Here is an 18,384-nt window from a genome sequence, read left to right as displayed (position 1 = left end):
GTTCAAGCACTATTTTTTCCCCTCCTTCTTCTTCTTCCAGGTTTAAGGATGGGTTTCAATTTTTTTCGAGAAAATTCAGGTTTTTTAAAAAGAAATTAAAATTTTATTTTTTGTCACGTGGCAGACATTTGGCAGCCACATATATGTGGTAGCCACATCAGCAGTTAACGGATCAATGGATGGAAAATGTAACGGAAGTATTATTTTGAAATAAAACAGTACTTAAGGTATGAAAGTGAAATGTTTTGAAGATGTTGTAAGGAATTGAAATAAATCCTAAATATGAGATATGAAAGTGTAATTTACCCTTAGATTTATAATCAACTATCGATTTTTCTCTTTAAAATTAAAAAAAAAGAAAAATTAGAAAATAAAATTTAAAGTTACTTTTGGATGATGTGGTACAATCTGGGCTGTTGGATTGCAACAAAATTTTATCCAACAATCTATATTAATAAAGTTTGCTAAAGATTATAAAAGAATTCAGAAAATAAACTTAAAAGTTATAAAAATACACAAAAATCTACTCGGAAGTCTATCTACAAAAATTGTATTTTTAGGTAATAACACGTGGAGGGACGAGATAGGTTAAAAATCATATAGGAAAATTGAACATAAAATTATTTTTTATTATTTGAAACACTATTGAATAGAAATACTTTTTAAAGAAGCATATTCAAACGGATTATTAAAGATGAAATCAAATCAAATTTCTTAAAAGTTTATTATCCACCAAAAAAGTTAATTTATTGAACTAAAACTCAAAAATATTTGGCAAAAACAACAACAATAAAATACAAAGAGGAAAACCCCCCAGCTTCACATTCTGTAGTTTTACACATTTTCTTACAGCAAGCAAACAAAGCAAAACGAAGGCAAACTACCCCTCTTCGTCTTCGTCTTCCTCTTTCTCTCCCTCTCCGGCCTTGAATCTGAATTCCTCCCCGCTGCTCTTCTCGTCGTTCCTATAACATATTCAGGTAACACCAAAAACCCTAAAATCATTCAATTCCAATTGTTTTCACTTGCTTTAAGTATTGATATGTATGAAATTGTTGAGCTTGGTGATATAATTCTGTCCAATTTTAGTTCTGGGGATTCTTGCGATACCCAAATTGTGAAACGCTGTCGACTTTGCTTCAATCTGAAGGATACAATCTTGCATATGGGTTGGTTATGGTAATTGGTTAAGTTTATTGTTTGATGCTAATGGGTTTTACGGTTTGACCTCAGTTTCTGTTTCTAGCAATGGATGAAGATTTAAGCGACAAGGAATCGTTGTTGGCTCGGATTCATCAGCTCGAAAATGGTATGTGCTATTTTATTGCGTCTTCAATCTCCACTCTATGTTTTTGTATAGAATTGGTTTTTGACTATTCATTGCACTACGTGAAATCGGAAGTTGGTTTTGTGTGGTCCTGCTTGATGTTGCAATCACATAAGTTGTGCTTCTGTATATACCGTATTGTTCAGTTTGTGACCCTCAGTAGTGTTCCAGAGTCGAGTGTATACTAACATGTAAGGTAAAATATGGGGATTATAATGTTTCACAGAGCGTGATGAATTGCGCAAAGACATTGAACAACTGTGTATGCAACAAGCTGGACCAAGCTACCTTGTTGTGGCCACTAAGATGCATTTCCAAAGGTATAATTTTCCGTCCGCAATCAAGAGGGTTGGGTTTTTTTCCCTTGCGATTTCCTCTTCTTCTTCTTTTTATTGAAGGGTTCGGAAGGCAAATTTGTAACCCATGGCCCATGGGGTGGTACTGCCAAGAAAACTAAAAATATGTTTTGCATTAAAATTTAATGCCATATTAGGACAGCTGGTTTGGAGCAGGAGATTGAAAACTTGAAAAAGAAGCTAGCTGCTTGCACGAGAGATTATGTGAATCTTCAAGAGGAGCTTTCTGAGGCTTACAGAATCAAAGTGTGACCTTTAACTTTCTTCCCTTATGAGTATAACTGCTTATGAAAGCTAATATGTGTGCTTTATACCTCCAGGGCCAGTTGGCTGATCTACATAGTGCAGAGGTTGCAAAGGTCTCTCTTACACGAAATCTCTTTTGCATCTCAATCATCAGCAGAATCGTTCTGATAAATACGAAACATTGCTTTTTTAATTATGGAATGAGTGCAAATTAATTTCATGGTGGCATTCTTGGGTCTGATATATTGAATTTGTTTGCCTAGAATGTGGAAGCAGAAAAGCAGCTTAAATTTTTCCAGGGCTGTGTGGCTGCAGCTTTTGCCGAACGAGATAATTCAATAATGGAGGTTACAGCAGCTGTCCTTTATTTTAAGCTTATTTTCTGCATGTATGGCACTTGATAAGTACTTTCCTGCATGAAGTATTTATGAAAATCAAAATTTTACATATGTTACGTGGCTTATCACAGGCTGAGAAGGCTAGGGAAAAAGAGGATCTCATGTCAAACAAATTAGGTGATATAGAGAAGAGGTAATACTGGCCTTGCACGAAAGGAGAATTGATTATTAGCAGCAAATATTTGAAGATAAACGCTATACTTTTTACTTTCTTCAATCTTGGGTTTCTGTCTCATATATGTTAGGCATCTACGTGTTATTTCGGCAACTTACGACTTGGCATTTTCATTAATTTCCTGAGTTGTCATGCTGTTCTTAGAGCTATAAAGCCAAGATGAAACTCTGATGCAAGTGAAAGCCTACTTCTTTCATGATGAATGTGCATATAATTTGTGATACAGATTAGAAGAACATACTGCAGATTTTTCTAAACAGAAGAAACTTAGTGAGAAACTGCAAAGTGATTTAGCAATTCAAGAGTTGCAGATTGAAGCTTTCAAGAAGGTGACTTTCTATAATGTTCAAATCATGATGCATGGCAACTTTCTGAATGCACGTTTCTAAATCGTGAAGAAACATCTGATGTATGCTCGTAACGATGTAAAGATGTTGCATGACGAATCATATATTACTATTTAACTGCACTTTCAGTCCCAAACAATGAGCAAGTTATCTTTCCACTCATATTTAGCAAATAGAGAACATATTGCATGATTTTTCAAAGACGTGTATGTGCTCAAGGTGTAGCTAGAACTATTTTAACGTTGACCATTGTTCTCAGTTTTGTTTCTTCGTTTCGTACTAGATTTATGTTGCTCTCAATTTCTACTTTTCATTTGTCCTATTTTTGCTTGGTTCTTTTTGAGAATGATTTTTGCATAGTTCTTAAGGAGATATTATGTTCATAACAGGTAATTGATAAATTTTATGAGATCAGACAGCAAAGCCCCGAGGGATGTGAGGATACAAGTTGGGACAGAAAATGTGCATGCCTTTTGCATGATCCTGCAGAATGGTGGTGTTTCAAGGATGCTTCAACATCTAAATATATTGTAAGTTTGCACAACCCTCTACTTTTCATTCTCTTCAAAGGGTAAATGGATAATTATATCAAACTATAAATTTATGTTAACAACTCCGCCTATGTCTTACATGGCCGGTCCCAAGCCCGGATAAAGGAGGAGGGGGAGGACGTCAGGTAGTCGACAGCCGGCACTCCATGATCACGTCGAATCCTTATGAAAATGAATCCAGAACAAAATCGCGCTAAAGCTAGGGCGTCACCCGTAAGTGGCGCGCTGTGTGGCCCGAGCACAGTGATAAGTGAGCAAGGGTCGCTGTATCTCCATCGGCACCCGGATGCAGTGTTAAATGAGCAAGGGGGCCATAGAAACTTCTTTTCGAACGACTCCACTCAAAGTTGTTTGGGAGCATATGCTCCTATCAACTTTACCCGGGACACACAAAAGAAGTACTTTGATCCTATTAGACGGGGGAGGGTGAAGAAGCTAGGACAGAAGGGTAGAGTTCAAGAGAGCAAAATGCGTTTAGGAACGTGGAATATAGGAACCTTAACGGGAAAATCTATGGAAGTAGTGGAAGTTATGGTGAGGAGAAGGATAAATATTATGTGCCTACAAGAAACTAAGTGGGTTGGTAGTAAGGCAAAGGATCTAGAAAACTCAGGGTTTAAACTTTGGTATTCGGGCACAAATAGAACGAGAAACGGTGTTGGCATCATCGTGGACAAGACCTTGGTACAAGATGTTGTAGATGTCAAGAGGGTAGGAGATAGAATCATGGCAATCAAGATTGTAATAGGACAAGAACTTATCAATGTGATTAGTGCGTACGCACCTCAAGTAGGGTTGGATACGAGTTCGAAGGAGAAATTTTGGGAAGATCTTGGAGACTTGGTGCAAGGAATTGCTCAGACGGAGAAGTTATTTATAGGAGGAGATTTAAATGGACACGTGGGCAGGGAGACAGGCAACTATGGAGGTTTTCATGGTGGCCATGGTTTTGGGGAGAGAAACGAGGATGGGGAAGCTATCTTGGATTTTGCAATGGCATATGATCTCTTCTTAGCCAATACCTTCTTTAAGAAGAGAGAAGAACATGTGATCACCTACAAGAGTGGGTCGTCAAAAACACAAATAGATTTTCTTCTAATGAGGAAAGGGGATCGTATAACTTGTAAGGATTGCAAAGTTATACCAGGAGAGAGCGTGGCTAATCAACATCGCTTGTTGGTGATGGATGTACATATCAAAAGAGTAAGACAAAAGAACAAGACTTGGAAGTGCCCAAGAACTAGATGGTGGAATCTAAAAGAAGAAAAACAAGCCATTTTCAAAGAGAAGGTAATCACCCAATGTGTGTGGGATAGAGAGGGGGAAGCTAGCCAAATGTGGGATTCCATGGCTAGTTGTATCCGAAAAGTAGCAAAAGAGGTATTAGGAGAGTCCAAGGGCTTTGCCCCACACCAAAAGGAATCTTGGTGGTGGAATGAGGAGGTACAAACAAAGGTGAAGGCTAAGAAGGAATGTTGTAAAGCCTTATACAAGGAGAGGACCGATGAAAATGGTGAAAGGTATAGAAAAGCGAAGCAAGAGGCGAAGAAAGCTGTCAGAGAAGCTAAGTTAGCGGCTTACGACGATATGTATAAACGACTAGATACCAAAGAAGGAGAGTTGGATATCTATAAACTAGCTAGAGCAAGGGAAAAGAAGACAAGGGACCTAAACCAAGTGAGGTGCATCAAGGATGAGGATGGAAAGGTTCTTGCTACAGAGAACGCGGTTAAAGACAGATGGAGAGGTTATTTTCATAATCTTTTCAATGAAGGACATGAAAGGAGTGCTTCTTTAGGAGAGTTGAGTAACTCAGAAGAGTGTAGAAACTACTCCTTTTATCGTCGAATCCGGAAGGAAGAAGTGGTTGTAGCTTTGAAGAAGATGAAGCATAGAAAAGCAATAGGCCCAGACGATATACCAATCGAAGTGTGGAAAGTTTTGGGAGAGACAGGTATAACATGGCTCACTGACCTTTTCAATAGGATTTTGAAAACGAAGAAGATGCCAAATGAGTGGCGAACGAGCACTTTGGTGCCTATCTACAAGAATAAGGGCGACGTACAAAATTGCATGAACTATAGGGGTATTAAGCTAATGAGTCATACAATGAAGCTCTGGGAGAGAGTCATTGAGCATAGATTGAGGCAAGAGACACGGGTTTCGGACAACCAATTCGGGTTCATGCCAGGGCGCTCAACCATGGAGGCAATCTATCTCTTACGAAGATTGATGGAAAGATATAGAGATGGGAAAAAGGATTTACACATGGTCTTTATAGATTTGGAAAAAGCGTATGATAGGGTCCCAAGAGACATTCTTTGGAGGATTTTAGAGAAGAAAGGAGTACGAGTAGCATATATCCAAGCTATAAAGGATATGTATGAAGGAGCAAAGACCGCCGTAAGAACTCATGAAGGACAAACCGAAAGCTTTCCCATAACTGTAGGATTACATCAAGGCTCATCCTTAAGTCCTTACCTTTTTGCGTTGGTAATGGATGAGTTAACAGGACATATTCAAGATGATATTCCTTGGTGTATGCTTTTCGCAGACGATATAGTGTTGATAGATGAAACTCAGGAAGGGGTAAATGCAAAGCTTAACCTTTGGAGAGAAGTGTTGGAATCTAAAGGTCTTCGCCTCAGCCGATCAAAGACAGAATATATGGAGTGCAAGTTCAGTGCAAATGGAGGCCAAAACGAGTTAGGGGTGAGGATCGGAGATCAAGAAATACCAAAGAGCGACCGTTTTCGTTACCTAGGATCTATCTTGCAAAAGAACGGAGAATTAGATGGAGATCTCAACCATAGAATACAAGCTGGATGGATGAAGTGGAAGAGTGCATCCGGTGTGTTGTGTGACCGCCGTATGCCACTGAAGCTCAAGGGAAAATTTTATAGGACGGCAATAAGGCCGGCAATGCTGTATGGCACAGAATGTTGGGCGGTGAAACATCAACACGTACACAAAATGGGTGTAGCGGAGATGAGGATGCTTCGTTGGATGTGTGGGCACACGAGAAAGGATAAGATTAGGAATGAGGATATCCGGGGTAAAGTAGGAGTAGCCGAAATTGAAGGAAAGATGAGAGAAAATCGGTTACGGTGGTTTGGACATGTGCAAAGAAGGCCTACTGACGCTCCGATTAGAAGATGCGACTATGGGACAGAGGTTCAGGGCCGAAGGGGTAGAGGAAGACCTAGGAAAACTTTGGAAGAGACTCTAAGAAAAGACTTAGCGTACTTGGATCTAACGAAGGACATGACACAGGATCGAGCACAATGGCGTTCTAAGATTCATATAGCCGATCCCACTCAGTGACTTGGATTTTCCAAGTCTCCAACCAAGAAGTTTTCCTCACTCGGGAAATTAAGGGAACACTACCCCAACCTACATGCTCCACTCAGAAAGCTTCAACATACAAGCTTCAACAAAAGAAAATTCAAAGAACTTAGCGAAGAAGGCTTTGGTGTATTTAACACAATACGTTGAAATGAAGGAAAGCTTATTTATTGATATCCCCGATAAGCTACAAATATGTACATATACAGGAGTCAAAATAAACACACAAGAGGGAGCCTTCACAAAGGTTGCTTAGGAGAAGTCTCAGCAGTCGGTAGAGCCCCAGAAAGAGAAGGCACCGGAGGGGGATCATTTGGAGCCTCAGTACTGGACATAACCCTAGAAGGAGGAGGCATCAGAGGTTGATCATTTGGAGCTTCATTACGCGGTACAGCCCCAGAAGACGAAGGCAATAAATGCCTTTGGAACAAACCCACAAATCTCTGATGATCAAGTAAAACCTGACCATCAGTTTCCTTCATCTGGTCAAGCTTCCTCTTCATGTTTGTAGCATAGTCATGTGCGAGCCGGTGCAACTGTTTATTCTCATGCTTGAGCCCTCTAATCTCCTGTTTGAGACTCATCACTTCAGCCGCCAATGATTCAACTTGGCGGGTTCGAGCAAATAGGCGTTGTGCCATATTAGACACAGAACCTGCACACTGAACACTGAGAGCCAGCGAATCCTTAACAGCTAACTCATCAGACCGTTTGGAAAGTAGTCTGTTATCTTTGGGAGTGAGAAGGTTCCTGGCCACCACCGCAGCGGTCATATCATTCTTCATCACGGAATCCCCAACGGTAAGAGGACCAGTTGGGGAGACGAAGGATGGGCGCCATATGTTGTCTGGAGAAGGCGGGGCTGCCTCTTCAACAAGGTTCAAGTCAAAACGACGGTCGGAGGGGCCAGACATTTTCAAAGGTGTTGAAGAGAGAAGAGGTCGGACAAATCAAGATCTTAGAAGTGCAAGAATGAAGCTTCTACTGGTGGAGATTCAAGTGTGCTTTGGAACTTAATGCCAGCCCCTATAAAAATCTGCACTCGACGGAGCTTCAGAAATCAAAGAGGCGCCTGCTCAGAAATCGAAGAGGCGTTTGCTTTCTCAAAAGTTGGGCTGCTTAGAGATCACGAGGGTTGATCTCAGAAATCGAAGAGCCGTTTGCTTTCTCAAAAGTTGGGCTGCTCAAAGACCACGAAGGCCGATCTCAGAAATCGAAGAGGCGCTCGCTTTCTCAAAAGCTGGGCTCCCTAGAGACCACGAGGGCCGATCTCAGAAATCGAAGAGGCACCTACTTTTCCAGCCTTGTCAGCACCTGTCACACGCACACTCAGCTTTGCGGAAATTATGGGCATTCTGTCAAAGACTTCTGGGGAAGTAGAAAACACATGAATCTTACTGTTCAATCACCCACTTCCCACACGCAACAATAGCTCATGGGTACCACAGATAACTTTGCCAAAGTTCTCTGCCAAAGTTGAGCACGTGAAGCTTGCAGCTCCCACTACATCGCTCTGACCAAGAAGGGTAAAAGAATAGCAAAGAAACAGCACTAACAAAGTTTAGACCCATAAATTTTGAAGGTCTAGCTACCATATTATTACCCACAAGGGTAAAGGAACAGTACCACTGCTGGATAATTGGAAAGTCCATGTATGTCAACCTCTGTGCTTCGTGGCAAGGTAGACTAGCAAACATGCCCAACCTTTACTCACATTCGAGAAAACACTCCCAATAAGATTGCTTGCTCCAAAATCGAAGAGGCACCGTCCTCCGAATCTAAAGAGCCAGACTCCCAACATGACTACTTTCTTAAAAATCGAAGAGAGGGTAAAGGAACAGTACCATTGCTGGATAATTGGAAAGTCCCTGTGTGTCAACCTCTGTGCTTCGTGGCAAGGTAGACTAGCAAACATGCCCAACCTCTACTCACATTCGAGAAAACACTCCCAACAAGATTGCTTGCTCCAAAATCGAAGAGGCACCGCCCTCCGAATCTCGAGAGCCACTCTCCCAACATGATTACTTTCTCAAAAATCGAAGAGACACTGCTCCCCGAATCTCGAGAGCCAGACCCCCAACATGATTGCTTTCTCAAAAATCGGTGAGGCACCGTTCTCCGAATCAATCGAAGAGGCGCTCGCTTTCTCAAAAGCTGGGCTGCTCAGAGACCACGAGGGCCGATCTCAGAAATCAAAGAGGCACCTACTTTTCTAGCCTTGTCAGCACCTGTCACACGCACACTCAGCTTTGCAGAAATTATGGGCATTCTGTCGAAGACTTCTGGTGAAGGAGAAAGCACATGAATCTTACTGTTCAATCACCCACTTCCCACACGCAACAATAACTCATGGGTACCACAGATCATTTTGCCAAAGTTCTCTGCCAAAGTTGAGCACGTGAAGCTTGCAGCTCCCACTACATCGCTCTGACCAAGAAAGGTAAAAGAATAGCAAAGAAACAGCACTAACAAAGTTTAGACACATAAATTTTGAAGGTCTAGCTACCATATTATTACCCACAAGGGTAAAGGAACAGTACCACTGCTGGATAATTGGAAAGTCCCTGTGTGTCAACCTCTGTGCTTCGTGGCAAGGTAGACTAGCAAACATGCCCAACCTTTACTCACATTCGAGAAAACAGTCCCAACAAGATTGCTTGCTCCAAAATCGAAGAGGCACCGTCCTCCGAATCTCGAGAGCCAGACTCCCAACATGACTACTTTCTCAAAATCGAAGAGAGGGTAAAGGAACAGTACCATTGCTGGATAATTGGAAAGTCCCTATGTGTCAACCTTTGTGCTTCGTGGCAAGGTAGACTAGCAAACATGTCCAACCTTTACTCACATTCGAGACAACACTCCCAACAAGATTGCTTGCTCCAAAATCGAAGAGGCACCGCCCTCCGAATCTCGAGAGCCAGACTCCCAACATGATTACTTCCTCAAAAATCGAAGAGACACTGCTCTCCGAATCTCGAGAGTCAGACCCCCAACATGATTGCTTTCTCAAAAATCGAAGAGGCATCGTTCTCCGAATCTCGAGAGCCAGATACCACAGACCACTTTTTCAAAGTGCTCTGACAGAGTTAAAACATGTGAAACTGGCAGCTCCCACTACCGTGCTATGACCAAGCAGGGTAAAGGAATAGCATTACTACTTGTTGTTAGGGAGACTCCTATATATGTCGACCTCCATCCCCAACGGACAGGCAGACCTGCAAAAATGCTCAACCCTTCATCATATCTGATAGGGCACTCCCAACAAAGCCTTTCGAAATATTCAGCTTTCTTTCCCCCCGATAATACCTCTGCAAACAAGCTATACTAGAGCAAGAATATCTCATATCATCAGGGTTAAAAGCAAGAGTATCCCATATCATGCTTTTTCCCTGTTTTTTCTTTTGGCCTTGTTTTTACCGGCAAGACAAGGAGAAAGAGAGCAATCAGTCAGCACTTGGAATCAAGCTTCCAGCCAGGAACTGACTGCCTGGAACCCCTTACCTGATTACTTACCTGGCATTGCTCTCGAGTACTCATCTTCAACATCTTATGTTTCCAGGGAAGATTCCGCATCTGCTTGAGGAACAGATAGGGCAAGTGCGAAGGATACAAGGAAGCATGTGGAGACAAGCGTAACAGCACACGTGCCGATACATCCATTACTCTGTCAAAAGCAAAAGTATCCCATATTAGCAGGGTGGAACGTACTCTAGATTTGATGGACTTGTTTTGACCCTCAAATTCTTCAGTCGGCCTTATACTTTGGAGGAAACCAGAAAACCCTCCAGCTCAGTTCAAGAATAAGCCTGTGGAAAGTTACTTCTTCAAAAGCAAAAGTATCTCATATCATCTCTTCTCATTTTTCTTCTCTTTATCCTTCATGCTGCTGCAAGATGGGGAGAAGGTGAACAATCAGTCGGAGCTCTGATTGCTTACCTTGTCTGTCACCTCTTTCAGCAGACCCCCTAGCCCGGCGACTTGGGGGACTCCTACTACATGGTTTGTATCGCGCTTGACCAAGCCTGAAACTACAAGTAAGCTTCAAGTGAAATTGATACATTACCTTGTGCATCTCCACCAGTTAAAGATACCACCCCTGGATGGAGGAAGAGTACTTCCAGAGAAGATGCCACATCTACCTATGAGACAGATAAGGCAAGTCAAGACGACACCACACTCAACCCTTCACAATTAATGAGAACTCTTCTATTCCGTGGACGTAGCCAATCTGGGTGAACCACGTACATCTTGTGTTTGCTTTCCTATCTCTATCCATTTATATACTTATCCACACTAATGACCGGAGCAATCTAGCGAAGATCACAAAAAGCGACCGTTTTCGTTACCTATGATCTATCTTGCAAGAGAACGGAGAATTAGATGGAGATCTCAACCATAGAATACGAGCTGGATGGAAAGAGTGCATCCGGCGTGTTGTGTGACCGTCGTAGGCCACTGAAGCTCAAGGGAAAATTTTATAGGACGGCAATAAGGCCAGCGATGTTGTATGGCAGAGAATGTTGGGTGGTGAAGCATCAACACGTACACAAAATGGGTGTAGCGGAGATGAGGATGCTTCGTGGGATGTGTGGGCACACGAGAAAGGATAAGATTGGGAATGAGGATATCCGAGGTACAGTAGGAGTAGCCGAAATTGTAGGAAAGATGAGAGAAAATCGGCTCTGGTGATTTGGACATGTGCAAAGAAGGCCGACTGACGCTCCGGTTCGAAGATGTGACTACGGGACAGAGGTTCAGGGCCGAAGGAGTAGAGGAAGACCTAGGAAAACTTTGGAAGAGACTCTAAGAAAAGACTTAGAGTACTTGGATCTAACGGAGGACATGACACAAAACCGAGCGCAATGGCGTTCTAGGATTCATATAGCCGACCCCACTTAGTGGGAAAAGGCTTTGTTGTTGTTGTTGTTGTTGTATAAATTTATGTTAACCTAATTTTGAGTTAGTGGAGATGGTAGATCTAAAGGATTAATTTAAGAATACCAAATATTGAACATCTCTTTGCTGAGGACATAAAAACATTAGCAACCATAGATTCAACAAGAAGTATAGATTGATTGTGCTCTTTGAGAACCTTGTGAATCAAAATAGAATTTTGTCGTGTTGTTTAGTTTTCCAGATTGAACTGACATCATGCTTGCAGTTGAAAATTTTGCCTAATTTATTAAAAAAATTGCAGTTGTCACTAGATTAAGATTTTATCTCCTGTATGCAACTTGAGTAACTTATCATCAGACAGAGTGCATTAGAGGAAGAGCTCGAGAGGATGAGGAAATCTGTAGATAACCTTCAAAACAGGCAACGGATGGTAAGCAACTTGTTTCATACTTATCAGCATTACATTGCAGACTAATTTTTAGGGTCTATTTTCCAAAAATTGATCTTCTTATGGCATGTAGGGCTTGGAAATCGAAAATCATTTAAAGCGGAGAGTTGGCGAATTGGAAAAGAAAAAAGTAAGTTCTTGCTTGAAAAAATAAGGTTCAATCTCAATTTCTTTCTTTCTCATTAAAAAAACCTCAATATCGTTCTTACTTTAACTCCGGTTGGCTTACATGCAGATCCTCACATATAAAATGATAAAGCATGAGATTACAGAATTGCATCATTACCATTCTCAGCAAAGAGTTCTCATCATGAATTTACTTAATGAGGGAAAGGCTAGTTTCAAAACAATAATTGATGCAATAAAGGAAAATAGTAGGCAAATTGATGCGACCAGACTTGAAAAGGTGGGGCCTTCTCGGCGAGATATAAAGCACGACAAATATGAAGGCCAAGAGGTGCATAAAAATACTGATGCTGATCCCCATTTGGTATCCAAGGTTTGTTTACTGCACCCTAATAGAGTAATCTGCTGACTACTGTCAATGATGTTTGATAGTAGACATCTTTGTGGACTTTCATGGGAAGTAGTACTTTTTTGGCTCTGTGGTTGGTGAACTCAATTTTCTAGTTAGAATAATAGTGACGAGAAATTCGGAGGATGCAGTTTATCTGAGTTTGCACCTACATTTTGTCGTCCCTTATGTATTCCATACTGATTGCAGAATAATGGTCCTGACTCATCAGAGTTTGTGGCAGTTAGAGGGAACGATTCCTCCGAAGTCCTTGCACAGGCATTGCAAGACAAGGTTTTTTGCTTTTATCATTTTCTTGAAATCTGTTGGTTCTTTTTCTTGTGACTTTGGAATGATTGTACTGATTTGTGGTTGCTTTTCTTTAACCATGAATGTTTTTCAGGTCTCAACGTTATTGCTTTTATCACAGCAGGAAGAAAGACATTTACTCAACAGGAATGTGAATGCAGCTCTTGAAAGAAAAATAGAAGAGCTTCACAGAAATTTACAGCAGGTAACTTCTTTGAAGTGCCCCTCCTGCAACTTTTCACCATTGAATGGGTTGTCTGAATTTAACTAAACCATTCTGCTTATTAGTTTGGGGGTGTTGTATGCAATTTACTGGTAACTCATGAAATTTCTTGTGAAAGGCTGCAGTATAGATATGACACTGTTATCCAAGCTAACTATAGTGAAGTTTCATGTGGATGCCTGTAATGTGCTCTTGTGCTTTGTTGTTAATTTGGCCACTCACTTTAATATGGGACCTTATCTATTGATGTTATCACTATGTCATACAATGTTCAAGCATTTCAATGGTGACCTTCATAGACCATTTGCGTTTTTGCTGACTCCAGATACTTCCATCTTGTTGTGGTATTATTGTGGTGGTTTGATATTTCATTACTTGCATGAATATTTGTGGTTCAAATATGAATTTGCCTGTTCGATGTGACCTTAAAAGTTTCGTACAATTGTTGTTTGGGTTCATTGATGAACTGTCCAATTATTTCTTTTTGCTTCAGGTTACGAATGAAAAAGTAAAAGCTCTAATGGAGTTTGCACAATTGAAGCAGGATTATCATCAGCTTAAAGAGTTAAATTTCTTCTTTACTTTTAGAAATGTTTGCATTATAGATGTGATGGGTTATTAATTTTTCTTTTATTTGAGGAGAACTTTCTTCTTTGCCTTGTAGTGAGTTTTTGCTTCAGTACTGACAGTACTATCGATGATACTGTGCAGGAGAATGGGCCAGGAGACAAATAGAGAAAATTTGCCTGCTGAAATTGGGGAGAGGAAAGTAGTAACTCATGAAAGAGATGGAAGGCTAAAAAGTTTGCTGAAGAAAACGTACTTGAGTCGTTGGGTTGGTAATGTAGACTTTAGGGGACATGAAGCTGCAGGTGGCCTAAATGTCGAGGGGAATCTATCTGGCAAGGGGTCCAATAGCATGGAGTTTGCCAGGTTTATGAATATAGTTTGGGTAAATTTGAGTTCAATGATGCTACTGTATATGTGTGTTGTTGACATGCATCACCGTTGATTTTGCCACTGACATGATAGTAGATATGACATCAAAGTCCTTTTTCTTCCTCAATTTTTGTCTTCTCAGAATGAAAATTGAAATAGCAACACTTCAAGAAAGCATGGGAAGTATGGAGCATCTGACTACGACAGTTCACAGGCTTCGTCTATCCCTTTCAAAGGTCTGATGGAAGTTTAAGATGTTTTTGTTTTTCATATGGAAAACTTTTACTCTAAAGTAATTAGTCAATTGCTAACATTGAAACTCTGTTTGTCCACCAAAAAGCTAGGCGGTTTAGCCGTTTTTCTTTTGTCTACTGTTTGAAGTTAATGCGTTCAGTATTTGTGCTGTAATCTACTGTATAGGCCAAAGAGTTGGTGACTTCTGGAAGTAGAGCAGTTGCTAGCCTATCAGAAACTGTCAATGGCATTATTAATGAGGCAAAACTAGTGAAGACTGCACTTAGCAGCTCCCTGCCGATTAGTTGGTCAGCAGACGAGGACGTTGGAGTCAATGGTCAGAGTGTCAGCAATGAGCCTGGTCATGCTTATGGGCAGCCCAGTCATGAGAAGATAGATTCTGTTTATGCTGCCGGATTTGAGATGGTGGAGCTCCTAATACTTGCAGCGCAAATATTGAAAGACAACACGAGCAAAACTGGTTCCTGACCGAAATGGGAATGGTCTACTGTTAACTTTGGTAAAATGGTTCATGATGATCGGTTAGACGCCAAAGCATAACTGGTACCCCTGAACAAATTGATGCTAACGAGAGAGTCGGGTACACTGAGAATTCTTCAAGAAGTAAAAAATGAAACTCAGTCATCGAGGGCCGAGTGCAGATTCGTGCAGTATCTTGTCATCGTACATTTGTAATAGCTTCTTTGGTCCACACAAAGCAGCAGTGTTACGGTTGTTAACTAAAGAGAGTTGATCAATACTGGAGGCCTATTGGACTGCTTTATTTTTACGTGATTATGCTTTGTAAGAGCTTTGGTTTTGACTACTAAACTACTAAACTCACTCAGTCAGGCTAATCAGCCAAAGCCAACAAAAACATGAACAGAAATTATGCAAACTCTAGTCTTTTTTGATTGGGATGCAAGATATGAAGAGTTGGATTCTTGAAATGTCATTGATATCGTATAGGGTTGGTCTAACGGGATACTTACTACACACGTGAACTTAAAACTCACGGCATCTAGTTATCCAAAGACACTGTTTCCAACCACAGTTTTGAAGCTAACTGCACTAAATATTGGCAAGACACCATTAGCATTCCCAAGATTGTGCTTGCCTAACGTGCCGACCCATTGTATTTTGCTCCCACCCAACCTCACATTGGTCTCATCCCATGTGGTTTGGCTCCCAGCCAACCCCGTCCCGCGTGAGAACTGCCGTACACAAGAACAAGCAAATTGAAAAGGAAAGCAACAGGATGCATGCTGCTATAACAAAGGAAAGCATTCCTAAACCAAGGTAATTATCATTAGGACGTCTAATTAGCATGTCGAGGGCATTTGGTCTAGTGGTATGATTCTCGCTTTGGGTGCGAGAGGTCCCGAGTTCGATTCTCGGAATGCCCCTTTTATTTTTCCAACCCTTTGCTTTGCCTCATAGCGGGTCGCCACAACGGAGAAACAGAGAGAGGACTCAAATTCAGAAAATATAAGGAGTAAAATGTAAGTATTAGGAACAATTACTTATAAGCAAGGAGAATACTTCATCAGATGTATATTTATGAAACGAAATGAAACCCAAATATATGTTATCATAATCATATATATAGGCAAATAGTATTGAGACAATTTAAAAGTGAACCAATTCCGTCTCCTGCATTTAGAAAGATGTCAAGCAGAATTCGAAGTCTCATGCCCATCTCTTAATTGTAATAATTAGGTAAATGGAGTTGGACTTTATTCAATTTACCTTTCAAACGCGAAGCCATAGGCGACATATATGCTCTTGCACTAGTGTCGGAATATCCAACAAAACAGTCTCAAACGAGTATGATAATCTATGCATATATCAATGTTTCTCGGTATGCCTTCTTTATGCATACAATTTGGATACTTGTGTTATGATAAAATTTACACATGCAATGCAAGCTCTATATGCATAATTGGCTTTTGAAAATTACATGTACTTGCTTAGATCATCAATCAATGGTTCTTGAATCCAACACAACCATTATTGTATATAACTGAACATGAAGACTAAAAGAAAATATCATACCAGGATCTCATATGCCGATGACCTTCCCCATTGGGCTTGCTCGACTGAGGAATCTCAAGAAATTCTCCAATGCAAGGTTAGAACAAATGTAAATGCGTATACATGCTTACAAGAAAAACTTGAGATTATAATTGTATGTAACATATACTTTTGCCGAGTTCAGTCACGTGAACTTATGATCTTAGGCATTGATCTATGTGGGGCCGTTGTGCTGTCCACCTTGGACGCACCTAACATAGAAGGTCTATCACGAGGTAATATAATAGAGCCCGCCTTGAAGCCCTTGAGGTGGTAGGCTGCAGCCGCTGGATGTGTAAAAAGGAACCCTAACCTTCATGGCTTCAACTTATACAATATGGTCAACCAAAATATTAGCATTAAAATTGGAATAAAAACTCTGAAATATTCCATGGTTTTCAATCCAAGTTAATCCAATGAATTGACTAATCAAATTTTCTTTATCATTCCTTTATCAGAACTATTGGTGGTAATCAATTTTGACTAATCATATATATTGGCTTTTAAAAATTACATGTGCTTGCTTGATCAAAATACTAGCAACTTCCAGACTTTGATGGTTCAACTAAAACAAATTATATGCAAAAGGGCCTGCATAAAAATGCCATCAATCTGACCATATATTATATGTAATTATAATAGGTTTAATCTGGAAAAATGTTGGAATTTGAAGCAATCATCACCATATAAATTTTATACTTCAATCCATGTGTTGGATCCCACTGTAAAATATTTACATATTAGCACGATATACATATATATATATATATGCTTCTCCAAATTCCAATATGATTATAGGATTGAAACACGGTTTATAGGTATTTCTGATAAAAATTTCCAAATTCGTGCCATAAGATTAATTATTAAGAAATAATCTTGATACCATGAACAACACAATTGTAAGACCCGTCGGCCTGTGCTCCTTAACCGACCACTATCTTTGAATTTTTTTTTTTAATATTTAACTAACACTTGAATTTAGGATCAAAAGGAACTGATCATAGAATATATCTGAACATATCATATTAGTACGCCAAGGATATGGAATCACACTTGAATTTAAGACCAAAATTCAGTTTATGTATTTTGTAAAACGACTCTGTATCGTCAAACTTAATAGGTTTTAATTATATAACCAAAGGCTCTAACACCAATTGTTAGCCTTATTAGGTTATACAATTAAAACACAAATGAATGAGTGACTGACCTAATTCCAATATCGGCCATGGAAGTTGAAACCAAAAGTAGCAGAGCACGGCAACACCAGGATCTTCTATAAACTCCTAGCCATATACAACTAATCTATGGTAAGTATTGTGTTGTGTTAGTTAGGGCTTATAGGGACCGGTGTTTATATATAGGCTAAAAGCTAGGGTTTCCATCCATAAAGGAAACCTAAACTTACTTTCTTAGCCTCTAAGTTAAGTATCATAATTATAGTCAATTAAGGATTCCATCAATCATATTTCCAATATAAGACACATGATATAGGATTAATATCTTTAAGAGATCGAATCACAATCAATATTATTTCTCCAATATTACATTCCTATTACATGTAGTAGACCACTTAAAGGTTGATTTATATTGGATAAATCCAATAGTTTCAGTTTCAGGTATCAATATGAACATGGACAATTGGCTATGGTTCAGCCTGTGCAACTCTAAGGCTTGGAGTAGCCGAGGTATTAGCGATGTGATCTACCGCAGTTATCTCATAATCTCCATGGAACAAAGAAATATCGATAAATCTTTGACCATCTGCTGTGATTTCCTGAGTTCCAGAGTTCCACTCCTTAATCAGCTTATCCACATCTCCTGATGCGTGTTTTTGAAGTTATTCTGCAAGGGTGGTAACATTAAACCAGCTGACATACCTACAAACATGATGATCCCTTTAAGTACAGGATGAGAATATCCCTCGATCGCTAGTATCTCTTCCAAATATTGAGCCTACAAACAAATTAAACAAGTTTAAAACTTCTGCGCTTGGAAATGTCATA

At 40.1% G+C, this 18,384-nt stretch overlaps 1 protein-coding gene and 1 non-coding gene across 5 annotated transcripts; both read left to right on the top strand.

Annotated features, from left to right (window-relative positions):
• Positions 1-753: 753 nt before the first annotated feature.
• LOC103432352 (uncharacterized) lies at positions 754-15,118 on the top strand. Of its 4 annotated transcripts, none has more exons than XR_011571877.1 (18): positions 754-980; positions 1,234-1,309; positions 1,554-1,647; positions 1,821-1,929; positions 2,004-2,042; positions 2,193-2,276; positions 2,399-2,460; positions 2,729-2,831; positions 3,239-3,379; positions 12,003-12,071; positions 12,163-12,219; positions 12,325-12,588; positions 12,814-12,897; positions 13,007-13,117; positions 13,629-13,699; positions 13,847-14,087; positions 14,217-14,310; positions 14,495-15,118. XR_011571877.1 is itself a non-coding variant. In XM_070805878.1 (18 exons), the coding sequence occupies exons 2-18, from the start codon at positions 1,307-1,309 to the stop codon at positions 14,795-14,797; spliced, it is 1,905 nt and encodes a 634-aa protein (XP_070661979.1). In that variant the 5' UTR covers positions 754-980; positions 1,234-1,306; the 3' UTR covers positions 14,798-15,118. The 4 variants fall into 4 exon arrangements, 3 of the variants coding, with proteins under 3 accessions (XP_070661979.1, XP_070661978.1, XP_070661980.1); XM_070805878.1 differs by having other exon boundaries at positions 1,826-1,929; positions 13,847-14,068; XM_070805877.1 differs by having other exon boundaries at positions 13,847-14,068.
• A 524-nt stretch (positions 15,119-15,642) lies between these two features.
• Positions 15,643-15,714, top strand: TRNAP-UGG (transfer RNA proline (anticodon UGG)). Its single transcript has one exon. It is a non-coding gene; the product is annotated as a tRNA-Pro (tRNA).
• The last annotated feature ends 2,670 nt before the right edge of the window (positions 15,715-18,384 follow it).

The sequence above is a fragment of the Malus domestica genome, chromosome 10 (assembly GCF_042453785.1).
Source record: "Malus domestica chromosome 10, GDT2T_hap1".
NCBI classification, from domain to species: Eukaryota; Viridiplantae; Streptophyta; class Magnoliopsida; order Rosales; family Rosaceae; genus Malus; species Malus domestica.
Note: the sequence above shows the minus strand (reverse complement) of the source record. Positions and strands in the feature narration are given on the sequence as shown.

Bases quoted from the DNA above. Each gene is read 5' to 3' on its own strand.
- LOC103432352 (XM_070805877.1), top strand. From the start codon at position 1,249: ATGGATGAAGATTTAAGCGACAAGGAATCGTTGTTGGCTCGGATTCAT. The intron at 1,930-2,003 runs GTGTGACCTTTA...TTATACCTCCAG, and splicing joins CTGAGGCTTACAGAATCAAA to GGCCAGTTGGCTGATCTACA. The intron at 13,700-13,846 runs GTTAAATTTCTT...GATACTGTGCAG, and splicing joins GATTATCATCAGCTTAAAGA to GAGAATGGGCCAGGAGACAA.